Source organism: Monoraphidium neglectum (assembly GCF_000611645.1).
Source record: "Monoraphidium neglectum strain SAG 48.87 unplaced genomic scaffold scaffold01528, whole genome shotgun sequence".
Classification (NCBI taxonomy): Eukaryota; Viridiplantae; Chlorophyta; class Chlorophyceae; order Sphaeropleales; family Selenastraceae; genus Monoraphidium; species Monoraphidium neglectum.
In genome coordinates, this window is record NW_014012100.1 from 1 (window position 1) to 13,465 (window position 13,465).

At 68.5% G+C, this 13,465-nt stretch overlaps 4 protein-coding genes across 4 annotated transcripts; 2 read left to right on the forward strand and 2 right to left on the reverse strand.

Moving 5' to 3' along the window:
- Window positions 1-319: 319 nt before the first annotated feature.
- On the forward strand, window positions 320-6,008 carry MNEG_8189 (Kinesin-like protein KIF27; the record flags this gene model as incomplete). Its single annotated transcript, XM_014043335.1, has 11 exons — window positions 320-727; window positions 928-1,014; window positions 1,236-1,573; window positions 1,881-1,992; window positions 2,264-2,343; window positions 2,613-2,745; window positions 2,927-3,150; window positions 3,387-3,679; window positions 3,979-4,694; window positions 4,922-5,134; window positions 5,595-6,008. The coding sequence occupies 11 exons, from the start codon at window positions 320-322 to the stop codon at window positions 6,006-6,008; spliced, it is 3,018 nt and encodes a 1,005-aa protein (XP_013898789.1).
- A 1,227-nt stretch (window positions 6,009-7,235) lies between these two features.
- Window positions 7,236-8,880, reverse strand: MNEG_8190 (hypothetical protein; the record flags this gene model as incomplete). Its single annotated transcript, XM_014043336.1, has 3 exons — window positions 7,236-7,367; window positions 7,695-7,880; window positions 8,098-8,880. 3 exons carry the CDS (start codon window positions 8,878-8,880, stop codon window positions 7,236-7,238), a joined length of 1,101 nt encoding a protein of 366 aa, XP_013898790.1.
- Window positions 8,881-9,492: 612 nt separating this feature from the next.
- Window positions 9,493-10,727, forward strand: MNEG_8191 (40S ribosomal protein S14-3; the record flags this gene model as incomplete). Its single annotated transcript, XM_014043337.1, has 3 exons — window positions 9,493-9,747; window positions 10,292-10,421; window positions 10,660-10,727. 3 exons carry the CDS (start codon window positions 9,493-9,495, stop codon window positions 10,725-10,727), a joined length of 453 nt encoding a protein of 150 aa, XP_013898791.1.
- Window positions 10,728-12,464: 1,737 nt separating this feature from the next.
- MNEG_8192 (hypothetical protein) lies at window positions 12,465-12,974 on the reverse strand (the record flags this gene model as incomplete). Its single annotated transcript, XM_014043338.1, has 2 exons — window positions 12,465-12,693; window positions 12,919-12,974. The coding sequence occupies 2 exons, from the start codon at window positions 12,972-12,974 to the stop codon at window positions 12,465-12,467; spliced, it is 285 nt and encodes a 94-aa protein (XP_013898792.1).
- Between the last annotated feature and the right edge of the window lie 491 nt (window positions 12,975-13,465).

Below are 13,465 nucleotides of genomic sequence, written 5' to 3' on the forward strand. Positions count from 1 at the left end.
GGCGGCGACAGGGGCGGGGGTGCGGGCGTGCAGCAGAGGGTAGCGTCTGCGGCTGTGGCAGGGGCGGGCGGTTGTTGCTGGTGGGGCTGGGAGGCCTGGGCGCGGCGCGGGGCCGGGCTAGGCGCCCCCGGTGCAGCGGCGGCGTGGGGTCCGAAGTGTGGCGAGTTGGGCGACTTGACACCTATCTCGCTTTTGGGGTGGCTTTCGTAAAGGATGGGGTGCGTGTGCAAGGCCACTGTGTCAGCTTGCCACGTCCCTCATATACACGGCCCTCGTCTCCCGGCAGGCCCAGTGCAGCAGCCCCGAGCGGCCCAGCGGCATGGAGCGCCGCTGCTCTGCCCTGCTGTCGGGCCCGTTCCCCGCCGGCGCGCTGTACACTGGCGGCGGCGCCGTCAGCGGCAGCGGCGCAGCGGGCAGCGGCGCCTCGACCCCGCGGGACCGGGGCGGCGGCGGCGGCAACGGCGGCGGCGGCGGCGGCGGCGAGCGGGAGGAGGTGCGGATTTCGGAGCGGCCCGTCGGGCGCGACGGCAGGGTGGTCCCCGAGGTGGTGGGCGTGAACCAGGTGGTTGTGGAAGACGTGGGGGCTCTGATCTCATTCTTCAATGAGTGCTGCGAAAACAGGAGCGTCGCGAGCACGCGCATGAACGACCGCAGCAGCAGGAGCCACGCCATATACACCGTGGTGCTGCACCGGACGGTGGTGGAGGTGTCTGAGGACAGCGGGAAGGTGCGGCGCGGGGGGCGGCGCGGGCGCGCCCGGGGTCGGCAGCGCGGGCGCGTGCCGCGGCTCTCCCGAATGCGAGTGGTTTGAGATACCTCGCGGTGGCCGGCAGCGACAGCCTGTGCTCGCATCTGTCACTGCCATAACCCCTTGGGAGTTACGTCACTCACACGTGCTGTTTATGCCCCGTCCAATCGCCAACACAGGTGCGGACAACGTCTTTTGAGTCAAAGTTCCACCTCGTTGACTTGGCGGGCAGCGAGCGGGTCAAGCGCAGCGGCGTCACTGGGCAGGTGTGCAGAGCGCGCGGCGGCGGCCGCTGCGCCGGCCCGCTGCTTTGAGTCGCGCGCCGCGGCCTGGCGTCGCCGGGTCTGAGCCTCGGGCACTGGGTATGCTGCACGCACGGGGCGGCGGCTGGCCACTTGCGATCTGCCCTGTGGCCACGGCCGGCAGCTGAGCGCCTTGCTTGCCGAGGTTCCACAAACGCGGCGCCCTGCGACACTGATGGACACAGGCGTTCAAGGAGGCGACCCACATCAACAGCGGCCTGCTGGCCTTGGGAAACGTCATCGTCGCCCTGAGCGAGCCCGTCGCTGGCGGCGGCACCGGCCCCGACAACGCCACGCACACCGGCAGCAACGGCAGCGGCGCCGGCAGCGGCAGCGGCGCGCTCACCACGGGCGGCGGCGGCGGCGCGGCGCGGCGGGCGCACATCCCGTACCGAGACTCGAAGCTGACGCGGCTGCTGCAGGATAGTCTGGGCGGCAACAGCCTCACGGTGCTCATCAGCTGCATCAGCTCGTGCGAGGCCGATTTTGAGGAGACGGCCAACACCCTCAAATACGCAAACAGGTGGGCAGGGGAGGGGGAGGCGCAGGGGGCTTCCCGGCCCGCACCCACACACCTGCAGGGTGTGCGGCCGGCCCGAGGTTGCCGTCCCGCCGGGGGGGGCTCCGAAGGCCTGCGTGGCGCGTGTGTTTGCCCAGTCTGGCAGCCCAGCCTTGCGGACAGCATGCTGCACAACACTGTACATCGCTGCCTTCTTGGCTCAGCCTCTGTGGTATACACACACACACACACACACACACGCACAAGCACACGCACACACATACATATGCACGCCTACCTACATCAACTCCTTTCCCCCTGTCCCCCAAAGGGCGTGCCGCATCAAGAACACCCCGCTGCCGGCCAAGTACTCTACCCTGGAGGAGGACCTGCTGCCCATGCTGCCAGAGGGCGGCGCGGGGATGGGCATGGTGCAGATCCAGGTGGCGGCTTCACGACACACACACACACACACACACACACACACACACATGCACACGCATCCACACCTTGAATTCCGGCGACATGTGCACACGCAAAGCAGCAAGTGTCCTGGTGCGTCGCCGCCGCGTCTATGCAAAGCCCTCTACGGCAGAACGCCGCCCGTGCCCTACTGCCTGGCGGCCCACATACGGCCAGGCCGCGCCGTTGGGGACTAGCAGCGAGGCGCCAAACTCTGATCATCCAACCCCTGACTCGAAATTCGCACCCTAGGCGCTGCTGGAGGATCACGCAAAGCTGAAGGAGATGCGGGAGAAGAGGGAGGCCGATAAGGTCGCGGTCGCGGAGAAGAGGTGCGGGCCCGGCGTGGCTTGGGGTTGAGGGTGTGTTTTGGGGGGGAAGGGGGCTTGCCGCGTCCCTGGTCCCTCGGTCGGTGCTGCCGCTGGGGTCATGCGGGGCGGCTCGGGCCGGGGGCCGCACCGGATGCATACGGTATGCGCTCGCAAACGCAGCAGGCGAGCAAATCAACGGCCCATTGAGTGAGGGCAGGGAGCTTGGAGCGTGGCGGCGGTCGCTTCGGGGAAATCGCGATGCACGTCAGCGGCACCGCCCTGCGCCGCAGGCTGTCTGAGCTGCGCGCCATGAAGGAGGCCGAGTCGAAGAAGCCCGGGTTCCAGCGGCTGCGCATCATGCAGTACGACGAGCTGCGGCGCAAGCTCACCAGCAGCCAGGGCCTGACGGTCGGCAGAGAGGCGGTGAGGGCGGTGGCAGTTGATGCATGGCCCGAGAGAAAGCGCGGGGTGGCTTTTGAGTTCCCTTGGTGGGGTGGTGGCAGCTTCCTGATGGCCTGACTCGCGCTTGCTGGGTTCCAAGCAGCGTTGAGGCACCGATCTCCAGCTGTCGCTGACGTGGGTTTAAACATGAACGCCGCGGCAGGTGATCGGCGACGAGACGCTGGCGGGCTTCAGGAAGCGCGAGGAGGACGGGGGCGGCGCTGCCGACGGCGAGGGCGCCGCCAGCGGCCCGGGGTACAGCCGCCCCACGACCGCCAGCCGCGGCGCGGCGGGCGTGAGCGGCAGCGGGCGCGGCAGCCCGGTGTCGGGGGCGGGGCGGGCGGCGAGCGCGTCGCCCAGGGACGTGTACACGCCCCGCAAGTCCAGGTGGGAACGGCGCGGCGGCGCCCCGCGCCACACCAACGCAAAAACGCTAGCGCACCTGCACCTGCTTTGCATTCCTGAGGCAAATGCTCGAGGATGGAAGCTCACCCACCTTCGTCTGCCTGTTTGCTCTACGGGGAGGGTGAGTGGTCGCTACGGTCTCCGGGTGCAGGCGCTCATAACAGCCGCGGGCCGCCGGCGCCGACGCTGGGCGCCCCCTTACCCCCGCCCCGCCGCAGGCCCGCCAGCAGCAGCACTCCCGGCGGCTCGCCCGCGCGGCCGCCCGTGCTCGTCGGCCGCGCCGGCGGCCGCGCGTCGGTGGCGGAGGTGCTCATGGTGCGGCACGGCCCCGAGGCAGACTGCTTGCTCGAGGAGGGGCCCGAGGGGGACGCCCCGGAGGCAGGCGTGCAGACGGAGGGACTGTCTGGCGGCGGCGGCGCTGGTGGCACGGGCGGCGGCTGGGCGCTGGCTGCGGGCGCAGGCGCAGGCGCCGGGGAGGAGGGGCTGGCGGCCGCAAAGATCCGCTGCAAGGGTGGGTGTCTCGTGGTGTCCCGGGGATTGGGGGGGGGTAAGGTTGGCCGAGGAGAAGGCTCCCCGTCAGGGCCACCTGCTTGGCCCAAGCAGGGGTTCTGCCGAGCACTGCTCGGCAGGACGTGCGAGCGCTTACGCCTGCGGGCTGTTGCTGGCACTGGCAGCGAGCAGTGCAGTGGTGGCCCCGGCCATGGGTATGGGGCGCCTCCCAGCGCGCCTCATCAGCACCAGTCTTGCCGTTCCGCACAGTAGATCCAAATGCATGAAACCCACCGAATGCACGTCCCGCCAAAACCGCAGCTGCCAGCATCGACGAGGGCATGCAGACCTCCCCCATCGCCACCAGCGGCGGCGATTTGATAAAGGCCTGGCACAGCGGCGCCGACGCCGCCGATGAGATGCCGGACAATGCCGGGTACGAGGCGCCGGCGGCCCCCGAGGCGCCCGAGCAGCAGCGGGAGCAGCAGGAGCGGCAGCAGCAGGAGCAGCAGCAGCGGCGGCAGCAGCAGGCCGCTGCCATGGCGGACGAGGCGGATGGGCCGGATGAGGCGGCGGCGGCGGTGCAGGAGATAGCGGAAGCGGCGCCGGATCCCAAGCAGCAGCAGCAGCAGCAGCAGCAGCAGCAGGAGCAGGAGCAGGAGCAGGAGCAGGAGCAGGAGCAGGAGCAGGAGCAGGAGCAGCAGCAGGAGCATCAGCAGCAAGCAGAGGGGCCCTTCTCACCGTTTGTGCAGCTCGAGTTCAAGCCGCGGCCAAACGACGAGGGCGCCCAGCGCAGCGCAGCGGACGCGCCGGCCGCGGCCGTGGCGCCCCCGCCCGACACGGCGCCCCCCGCCCCGTCCATCCCCGCCGTCGCGCCGCCGCAGCTGCTCGCCAGGTTCCGCGTCAACCACCATGACAGCATGGCGGTGTTTACAGCGGCCACGGCGGAGGACTTCAGGGACGTGGTTGGGCTGCTGCCGGCGAACAGCGCGCTGCCCGCCAGCGACAAAATGTGCTACCTGCTCGGCCGCCTGGAGGTGGGTGGATCCAGATTTGGGAATGGAAGACGAGCAGGCGGGGATCAGAGGTCGGGGTGCAGGGACTGTCTTTTCGGCTTCTGCGCTGGGCGGGCGAGTGGTCGCGACGTTGCGGCTTGGAGCAAGGGGCGGGGCGACAGCAACGTGCATGCAAGGGTTAAGGGCCAAGGAGGCATGTAGGAAAGGGATCCAAGCGCGCACGCGCAACCGCCGCGCCCGCGCCACAGGTCAACTGCGGCGGCCCCGGCGGCCTGCAGCACGCGCTCGCGCGCGTCGCGGCCGGCGAGGCGTCCATGGGCGAGGCCGTGGGCCCCGCGGTCGGCTGCCTCATGGCGACGATGGGCACGAGCCTGATTGCGGACTGCATATTCGATTTCGAAAACCCGGAGGAGCTGGAGGGGGCGGGGCAGGAGCAGCGGCTGGAGCTCTGGGGACTGCAGGTGTGTGTGTGTGTGTAAGTGAGTGGGTTTGCGTGTGTGCGTGTGTGTGTGTGTGTGCGCGCGTGTGTGTGTGTGTGTAGGTGGAGGGTAAGGGCAGGCGGGGCTACGCGCTGGCGTAGGTGGCGCCGGGCATGCTGCAGGGAGAGGCAGGGGGTCGCCTTGTGAGGAAGGCCGTACGTGATGGCGGAGGCACACAGGAGTGTTACTTAGGCACTGATGAGTTTAAATTGGGGGGGTGTGGGTGTTTCAGCCAGCAGAGAACGTATGAGTGGGGGTGGGTAGTTTCGCGAAAAAGCGGTGCTCGCAGTCGGCGCCTGCGGACCCGCCAAGACGCAGCCGTGACGTCTCGCCCCCGCAGATCCCGCACAACCTCGCGGTGCGGCCTGCACTGGTGCCCGCAACCTTGGACGACGCCGCGGGGTCCCTCCACTCTGTGGAATCCTCCTGGTCGCCCGCTCAGCAGCAGCAACAGCAGCAACATCATCAGCAGCGGCAGCAGCGGCAGCTCATCAGCGGCATGTCGACTATCGGCAGCGGCGGCGGCGGCGGCGGCGGCGGCGGCGCGCAGCAGGACCTGCATTGGAGCAGTGCGGACCGCCTCAATGTGTCTGTCGGCCTCCTCTACGCGCTCTGCGCGGCCGCCCAGGCCGCCGGCGCGCGCGCGGGCTTCTGCGTCCCGCGCCCGCAGCTGCTCAAGCGCTGGCTGCAGGCCGGCGTGAAGATGCGTCAGGTGCAGGGGCCCGCGAAGCTGATCTACCCGCCGAGCGCGCACGACTACGTGTACTACAAGGGCAGCACCGTGGCGTTCTTTCTGGTGGAGGAGGTCAGGGCGTCGCTGGAGCAGGTGCTGTCGGTCGTGCACGAGGCGGCGTGACGGCCGTTTCCCCCCGCGTGCGGGCGGCGGCGGCGGCGGCGGCGGTTGCAGCTGCGGCGTGCAGACTAGAATAGACTTGGTTTGCGTTTTCTTCTTCTTGACGAGCATCGGTGCCGGATTTGTGCAGCAGGGGGAGGGGCGCCCGCGGGGGCGCGGCTTTGCGATGAGAGGCAGGGCTTGCATAGAGTTTGGGGGGCTTCTCCACGCGCGGGGCGTTTCGGAGACGGCAGGCGCGATCAAGGTCTGCAAGGCGCGCAGTTTGGGGCGTCAACTGTGGCCGCCACCCGGCTGCGGGCCCTGCAGCCATGTCGCCCTCGCCGGCCCTTTGTGCACGCAACCGGCAAGGGCCGCTTCGAGGCCCGGGCGCGCCGCCGCGCGCCGTTTCAAGCGCAAAGCTGCCTGCAACTTGGACTCCGTGCTGCTGCCCCGTGCTCAAAACGGGCCAAGCCTGCCTCTGGTGCTGACTTTGTATCAACGGCGCCCCCTGTCCGGCGGTGACCCGAGCGGCGGCACAGCGTGCGCCGCTCGAATGTAATTGCTATCGCAGTTCCGCCCCTCAGCGCCACCCATTTGGGCCACCAGAGCACACCGCAGCTGCAATGAAAGGATTACATAATGAAGCAACGCGCTGGTCCAAGATGGTTGGAGTCCAAGCAAGTGCTGCTGTTGAGTTGACCGTCGATCGGCCGAGCGGGCGCCAGTTGTGGAGTTTGCTTGCAGAGATACAAAGGAAAATCATAATGTCAACTTGTCAAGGGGGGGATGCAGGCAAGGGGAGCGGCACACAGAGCGCGACGTTCAGGCGGTTCTGTGGGGGCAATGCTTTGATGCATGAGCCGTGCACGAGCTTCGAATCAGCAATCAACGCCAAGATTTGAGCGAGGCGCTCGGGTGCTCTTCTCAAAAGTAACAAAGAGAGCGTCAGGTGCAAGGGGAGGCCATCTCTGATGGCGTGGCCCCGGCAATTCACTGCCAGCGCTGACGGGCCATCCTGCTTCAATCGTCAAAATATTGCGTTGCGTCGAGTCACGTGCGGCGCCGCCGCCGCGCGGCCGCCTCGGAGACCGTAGGGCTGCTCGTACGGCCGGGCGCACAAGAAACTAGAGCCGGTGCCCTGGCCGGCGCCACCGCTGCGTCAGTGAGCGCCGCCGCCGCGACCCCGCGGCCCGAGCCCTGCCGCCTGTTGCACCGCCTGCTCTGGCGCGTGTGCGATTGTGCGCCCGTCGGTCAGTCGTCCTCGCGCCCCAACAGCTGCAAGATGAACAGGAAAACGTTTATCAGGTCCACGTATATATTGAGGGCCGCCACAATGGGTTCGTCAACCGAGATGGACACTGAGTGCTCTCCAGATATCAACAGCTGCGCGGCCGAGGCGCGAGAGGGGAGAGAGGGGGGTCTGAAAAGGCTGGGCGGCGCAGGGCAGGGCCGCGCTTGCCTGCAGCTGCATGAGGCGCACACGCCGTCGCCCGGGGACCCGTGGCCGCTCGCGCTGCACCCTCCTCACAGCCTGCGTGCCCTCGCCGCCTGCACGGCCTGCGAGCTCCACGCTCCGCCGCATGCGCAGGCTGAACCCGCGCCCACAGCTGCATGTGTGACACGCTCGGGTGTACCGTGCTCCGTTTTCAACCCCCCGATCCCTAACCTTGGACCAACAACGCGGAAACTGCCTCCCCCGGCCCCCCCCACCTGGACATCGTAAACGAGGTAGCAGCAAAAAACCAGGGCGCCGCTGCCTGCTATCAGCAGGTCCAGCACTTTGAGGCGCGGCAGCAGCGCGCTGGCCAGTGTGCCAAGCAGCAGGATCCAGACGGCGCTGTAGAGCATGCCGCCAGAGGCCGTGAAGTCGTAGCGCGTCTGCATTGCGTACGCCACCTGTCGCGCGGTCAAAGGTGAAAGGAGAGTGGTTGGGTCGGGGCCGTAGCCAGAGTCGGGGGGTGTTGCTTGAGAGGCATTCGCGAGCGCTTGATGCCTAGCGCACATGCACACATATCACTCTGGGCAGGTCGGCGGCACTGCTGGCCCCTGCTTGAGCCCGTCCCCGTCTCGCCGCACAAGAGGCTCGAGCGCCCAGAGCGCCAAGGGTCCGCACCAGTGCCAGCGACACCGCCGCGGTCATCACGACCGCCATGAGCACCGTCGGCGTGCTGTATGCCGCGCAGGAGACGCCGACGAGCACGCCTTGCGCAGCAGTGAACACTCCCAGCAGCAGGATGTTGGAAGGGAACGACCGCCGCGCCGACTCGCTGCACACCAGGCAGATGAGCGTCCCGAACGTGACGATCGCCGCGAGCGGCACGGCCCACTGGTTGTGGCTGAGCCACGCGCGGCCAGGGCCAAAGGGGAAGGGCGCGGCGATCGCCGCGGTCAGCAGCAGCTGTGCACACACGATGCCGAGGACCTTCCGAAGGAACCCGTGCCGCATGGCGCGGGTAGCATACAGCAGATCTGTTCCCATTCCAAAGTCGCCGCCGTTTGGGTAGCCGCCGCCACCGAAGTAGCCGCCGCCGCCGGCGCCGCCGAAGCCCGGTGGAGGTGCTGGGCCGGCGCGGTAGTGCGGCGCGGGCGTCAGCAGCGGCGCCGTGGGGTCCGGGGAGGGGGCGGAGGCGTACTGGTAGCTGTAGGGCACGCCGCCGGGGCCGATGGCGGCCGCGCCGGGGGGCAGCGGCGGCGGGACGCCGCCCCAGCCGGGCGTGGCGCCGGTCATGGAGTGGTTTGGCTGCATCGCGGCGCGGCTGACGGGCAGGCCGGCGCCGGGGGGCGGCGGGTGGCCGGGCGAGAAGCCGGGCGGGGGCGCGCCCTGCCAGGTGGCGCCGGGCGCGATGGCGCAGGGCGCCGAGGGCGCCACATCATCGTACGCGTCCGGCTGCTTCATGCCTGCCGCTGCTGCTGACGCTGACGCGCGATGATGGTGGTGGTGCTGCTGCTGCTGCTGCTGCTGCTGGTGCTGGTTGAGGGCGCGGCGTGGGGAGGTGAAAGCTCCTGTGCTGCTGGAGTGTGCGCCACCCTGGCAGCAGCAAGGCGGGATGGGTGGCGCGGCTAATGCGCCGCTGTGGTCGTGCCGCACGATTGTGCGTGCGTGGCCGCACGCTACAGGCCAGGCGGCTGGATTCTATAACCTTTGGCTCTGAGAGCCGTTCTTGATGGCAAGGCTGAGGTTGTGAACAAGCTTGCGTGGAGCACACTGTTTAGATGTGTGATCTACTCTAGCTCTACTTTGTCTGGGTGGTGGAACGGGTCCTAGCTTTGCGTTGCACAGCGTCAAGGAAAACCACATATGAGGGGGTCTACAGGCCATTTCGGACCCAGTTTGTCTCGCAACACCTGTGCCCCTCGGGTTTCTGTTCGCATGCCGCGCCTCCTCTAAGCACCAAGACGCGGTAGACTCGGCCTTTTTGCCCTGTGCGTTCACAGCAGCCCTCTGCTGTGCTTCTGCATTCGCGCTAGTGAGGCCGCCCCGTGTGCCCTGCACTAGCACCCAGCAGCCATGGCCCCCAAGAAGACTGCCCCCAAGACTGAGGAGAACGTCACCCTCGGCCCCGCCACCCGCGAGGGCGAGCTGGTGTTCGGCGTGGCCCACATCTTTGCTAGCTTCAACGACACCTTTGTGCACATCACTGATCTGTCCGGGAAGGAGACGCTGGTGCGCGTGACTGGTGGCATGAAGGTGAAGGCCGACCGCGACGAGTCCTCGCCCTACGCTGCTATGTTGGCGGCCCAGGACGTGGCCGCGCGCTGCAAGGTGCGCGAAGAGAAAGAAATAGGGGCATTTGCATCGGATTACTGGGCTTGCGAGTGCACACCTGGCCTGCTAGGGATGAAGCGGCGGCCGGCGGCATGCTGTGTGCGCATGCTGCACGCGCGCAGTGCTGCATCGAGCGCCATCGAGCAGCAGCGATTTCAGTGCAATTTTCCTCAGCAGCTGCGGAAGCAGCATGTGGCTTCGCGATGCTGGAACTGTTGGACGGGCGATGAGATGTGCAGCCGGTGTCCCCGAGGCTGCGTTTGCAGCTAGCAGAACCGCTCAGCCAGGCTGGCCGGGGCAATCCGAGGAGCCGGCAGGCATGGCACGCAGTATCGGCAGCGGCAGTGGACGGCACCAGCGGCTGCAGCAGCGGCTGCATCAGCAGCACCAGGAGTGGCGGCGATGGAGTTTCAGGTCACATTCAATGAAGCGGCTGCTGCTGCTGCCGAAGCAGCACGCGGCCCTGTTTTCCCGCTACACCACCCATTCCCATCCCGTAATCACATCGTCCTACTGCGCAACCCGAACCGCCCAACCCCAGGAGCTGGGCATCAACGCCCTGCACATCAAGCTGCGCGCCACGGGCGGCAACAAGACCAAGACGCCCGGCCCCGGCGCGCAGAGCGCGCTGCGCGCGCTGGCGCGCGCTGGCATGAAGATCGGCCGCATTGGTGAGCGCCGCTGGGCCTGCCGTTTCAGCAGCCCCCTGGCCTGGAACTCCCCCGCTGCCCGCGAGCCTCCAGAGCTACTCTGTGGACGTCAGTCGGGGCCCTTGGTCAGCACGGCAACCAGCCTGCCGTGGTTTGGGCAAGCAGCGGCCGTTGCCGCCTCGTTTCGCCTGCGCCCCACGTCCAACGCATCACTCACCCTCCGCCCCGCTGCTGACGGCCCCTCGCCCCCAACCCGCAGAGGACGTGACCCCCATCCCCACCGACTCCACCCGCCGGAAGGGCGGTCGCCGCGGTCGCCGCCTGTAGGCGCGGCGTGCTGGCGCACGTCGCCATGGCCGCGGCGCGGGCGGTTGCGGCGGCGGCGGGCGGCTTGCGGCGGTGGCTGCAGGGCGGCCTCGGCGCTCGCCCCGCAGCGCCCGGCCGCGTGCTTGCTGTCGCCGCAGCAGGTGATGTGTGTGTTGCATCTCAGGTGTAATACAAGCTGAGCGAGCAGCGAAGAAGCTGAGCGGGCAAGGACTCAAAAGAGCAGCTATGTGGGTGTATTTCAGGAATCTCAGGCCGACGCGTCCGGAGCTGGGGAGAGAGAGCAGCAGAGCAGCTGGTGTGCTCAAAGCCGCAAGGTGGTGTTGTAGAAGTTTCATCAAGAGTCGAGATGGACACCTTCCACCGCTGACTTATCCCTTCAGAAGCGGTTGAGTGGTGAAGAGATTTGCTGTCCTGTCTCGTCATCAGGCGTGAAGGGAATCGCTGCAGACAGCCTCTGCATGTGTCCACCTTGAAAGCAAGAGAGGGGCCTTGTTACACACACGGGAGTGCAGAGGGCCGCGCAATGGAGAAGAGCACTGCCCTCTAGTGCACGCGAGAGAGCGCGCGTGCGCGAGACGGCGGAATCGGCACAATGGCGACAGCCCGGCAGGTCGGGGAAGGGTGGTGGGGGCACACAGACAGCGGCCGCGGCTGCACGGTGTACGCAGCCACGCAGGGGCCAGCAGGCACCTGCACGGCCCGCATACGCAGCGGCGGGGAGGCGGGCGCACGCCCGGCCCCCCCACCGGCTCGCCGCCTCAGCAAGGGGTGCCACGAAAGGTGCGCAACAAAAGCAACGCGCCCGTGCGAGGGCGCCACATCATCAAGTCAACAACGCCTCAGGCCCGCATCGCTGCCACACTGTTGATCGGATCATCGCATGGTGTGAGCCGCCCATGGGCGGCCCCCCGCGGTCGTTGGGTGCATCCAGGCAACAATTGATGTCGTGTGATGTCGCAAATTGAGGGGGGCGCTTGCCGGCGGCTGCCGGCGCGGAGCTGCATGATCAAAGAGGCTGGCGTTGGCAGTGCAGCCGCAGATGCAGCCGCAGGTGCGTGCGCGGGCCGTGTGCGGAAGGCCGGAGAGCAGCCTGCAGGGCGCTGGCGCGGGCCCGGCGGCGCGCGCGCGGACGTCTGGGGAGGGCGCGGCGGATGCGGATGCGAGCGCGTGCGAAGGCCGGGGCCCGCGGTGCGTGCGGTGCGGCTTCCGAGCTGACATCAGCAGCAGGCGCAAAAGAAGTGCAGAGGGCAGGGAGGCCAGAAGGGCCGACGTCAACAACAGACCAGGAAACAAATGGCGAACGAAACGGGCGGCCGACCGCCCAAGCAACCGGCGAGGTTGGCTTGGGCAGCAATGACATGAGGCGTGGGCGCCGCGGGGGGCGAGGGTGGGGCGGCTGCCCGCCGGGGTCGCCCGAGCCGGGCGCACAGGAAGGGGGCGCGCGCCGGCCAGCTTCCGCGCGCAACCGCCAGCGCAAGGGAGCAGGGGCCCCACCGGCGGCAGGCGGGCGCGTGGAGGCACGTGGCCCAGCGGCGCGGCGGCTGGCGAAGGCCGCCGCGCCGCCCGAGGCAAGGGTGAGGCTCTTGGTTGGCTTCATACACATGAGTCAGGGGGCCCGGTCTCGCATCCCACATGTTCGCCGGCGCCCACAACTCATGAACAGGATCCATCATCCAACGAGCCCGCCGGATCCGGCCCACATCTGGCCGGATCGGACCAGACCTAACCAGATCCAGATCACAGGCTCATCTCGCTGTCGTCGTCCGAGCTCGCCGCCAGCGCCGGCCCCAGCCGCGGCCCCAGCTGCCGCCCGCCCCACTCCTCCACCGCCGCGCCGACCGCGCCGACGGCGCCGCCGCCGCCCTTGGCCCTGCCGAGCGTGGGCTGCTCGCTCTTCTTGCGGCCGGACCAGTCCACGCGCTTGCGGATCGCGGCCTCAAACTTTGTGTAGTTCTCCTCGAAGGACCTGACCGGGGGCGGGCGGTGGACATCGAGTGAAAACAGTGAGAGGCGGGCGGGGGTGATGCGGTAGCATAGGAGGTGTGCGGGGGAGGGGGGGGCGATTTTGCAGGTGGGCAGGGGAGTTGGTAGTTTGAGAGCAGCGATCGGCGACGGCGCAGGGCCGGGGCGCGCCCGCGCTCCCGAGGGCGCTGCGCCGCAGGACCTGAGGCGCCCCGCGCCGCAGCCGCACCTGATGAATGACGACACCGCCTTGTCCATGTTCCCCGCCACGTGCTCCGCAGCCATCGTCATCTCCCGGCCATACTCCCCGCGCACGACCTGGCCCGCGGGGTGCGCGCGGGCGGACGTAGGGCGCGAGCGGGCGTCGGGCGGAGGGGCGGCGAGGGTTTGGCCGCAGGAAGGCGCGTGCGCTCTGGCCGGGGCGGACGTGCATGGGCGCACGTCAACGCACACGTGAAAGCATTCAGGCTCACATGTGTATGTGAGGGAATCAAGAGTGTTGCTGCGCGTCCCATCCCCGCCGCAACACACGCACAGAGACACACACACACACACACACACACACGCGCGCGCGTGCGCCCCGCCTGAACCCCCACCACCCCTTACCTTGTCCACCACCGTCTCCACGTTCTGCGCGAGCTCCTCCCCGTTGCGGCGGATGAGGTCAGCAATCTCCTTGCCGCGAGCCTCCACCTCCTCGGGCACCAGGCGCACCTATTTCGCATTGCGTGGGACGGGCAGGCGAGCGTGGGTTGGCAGGGCGCGGGGAGGGGGAG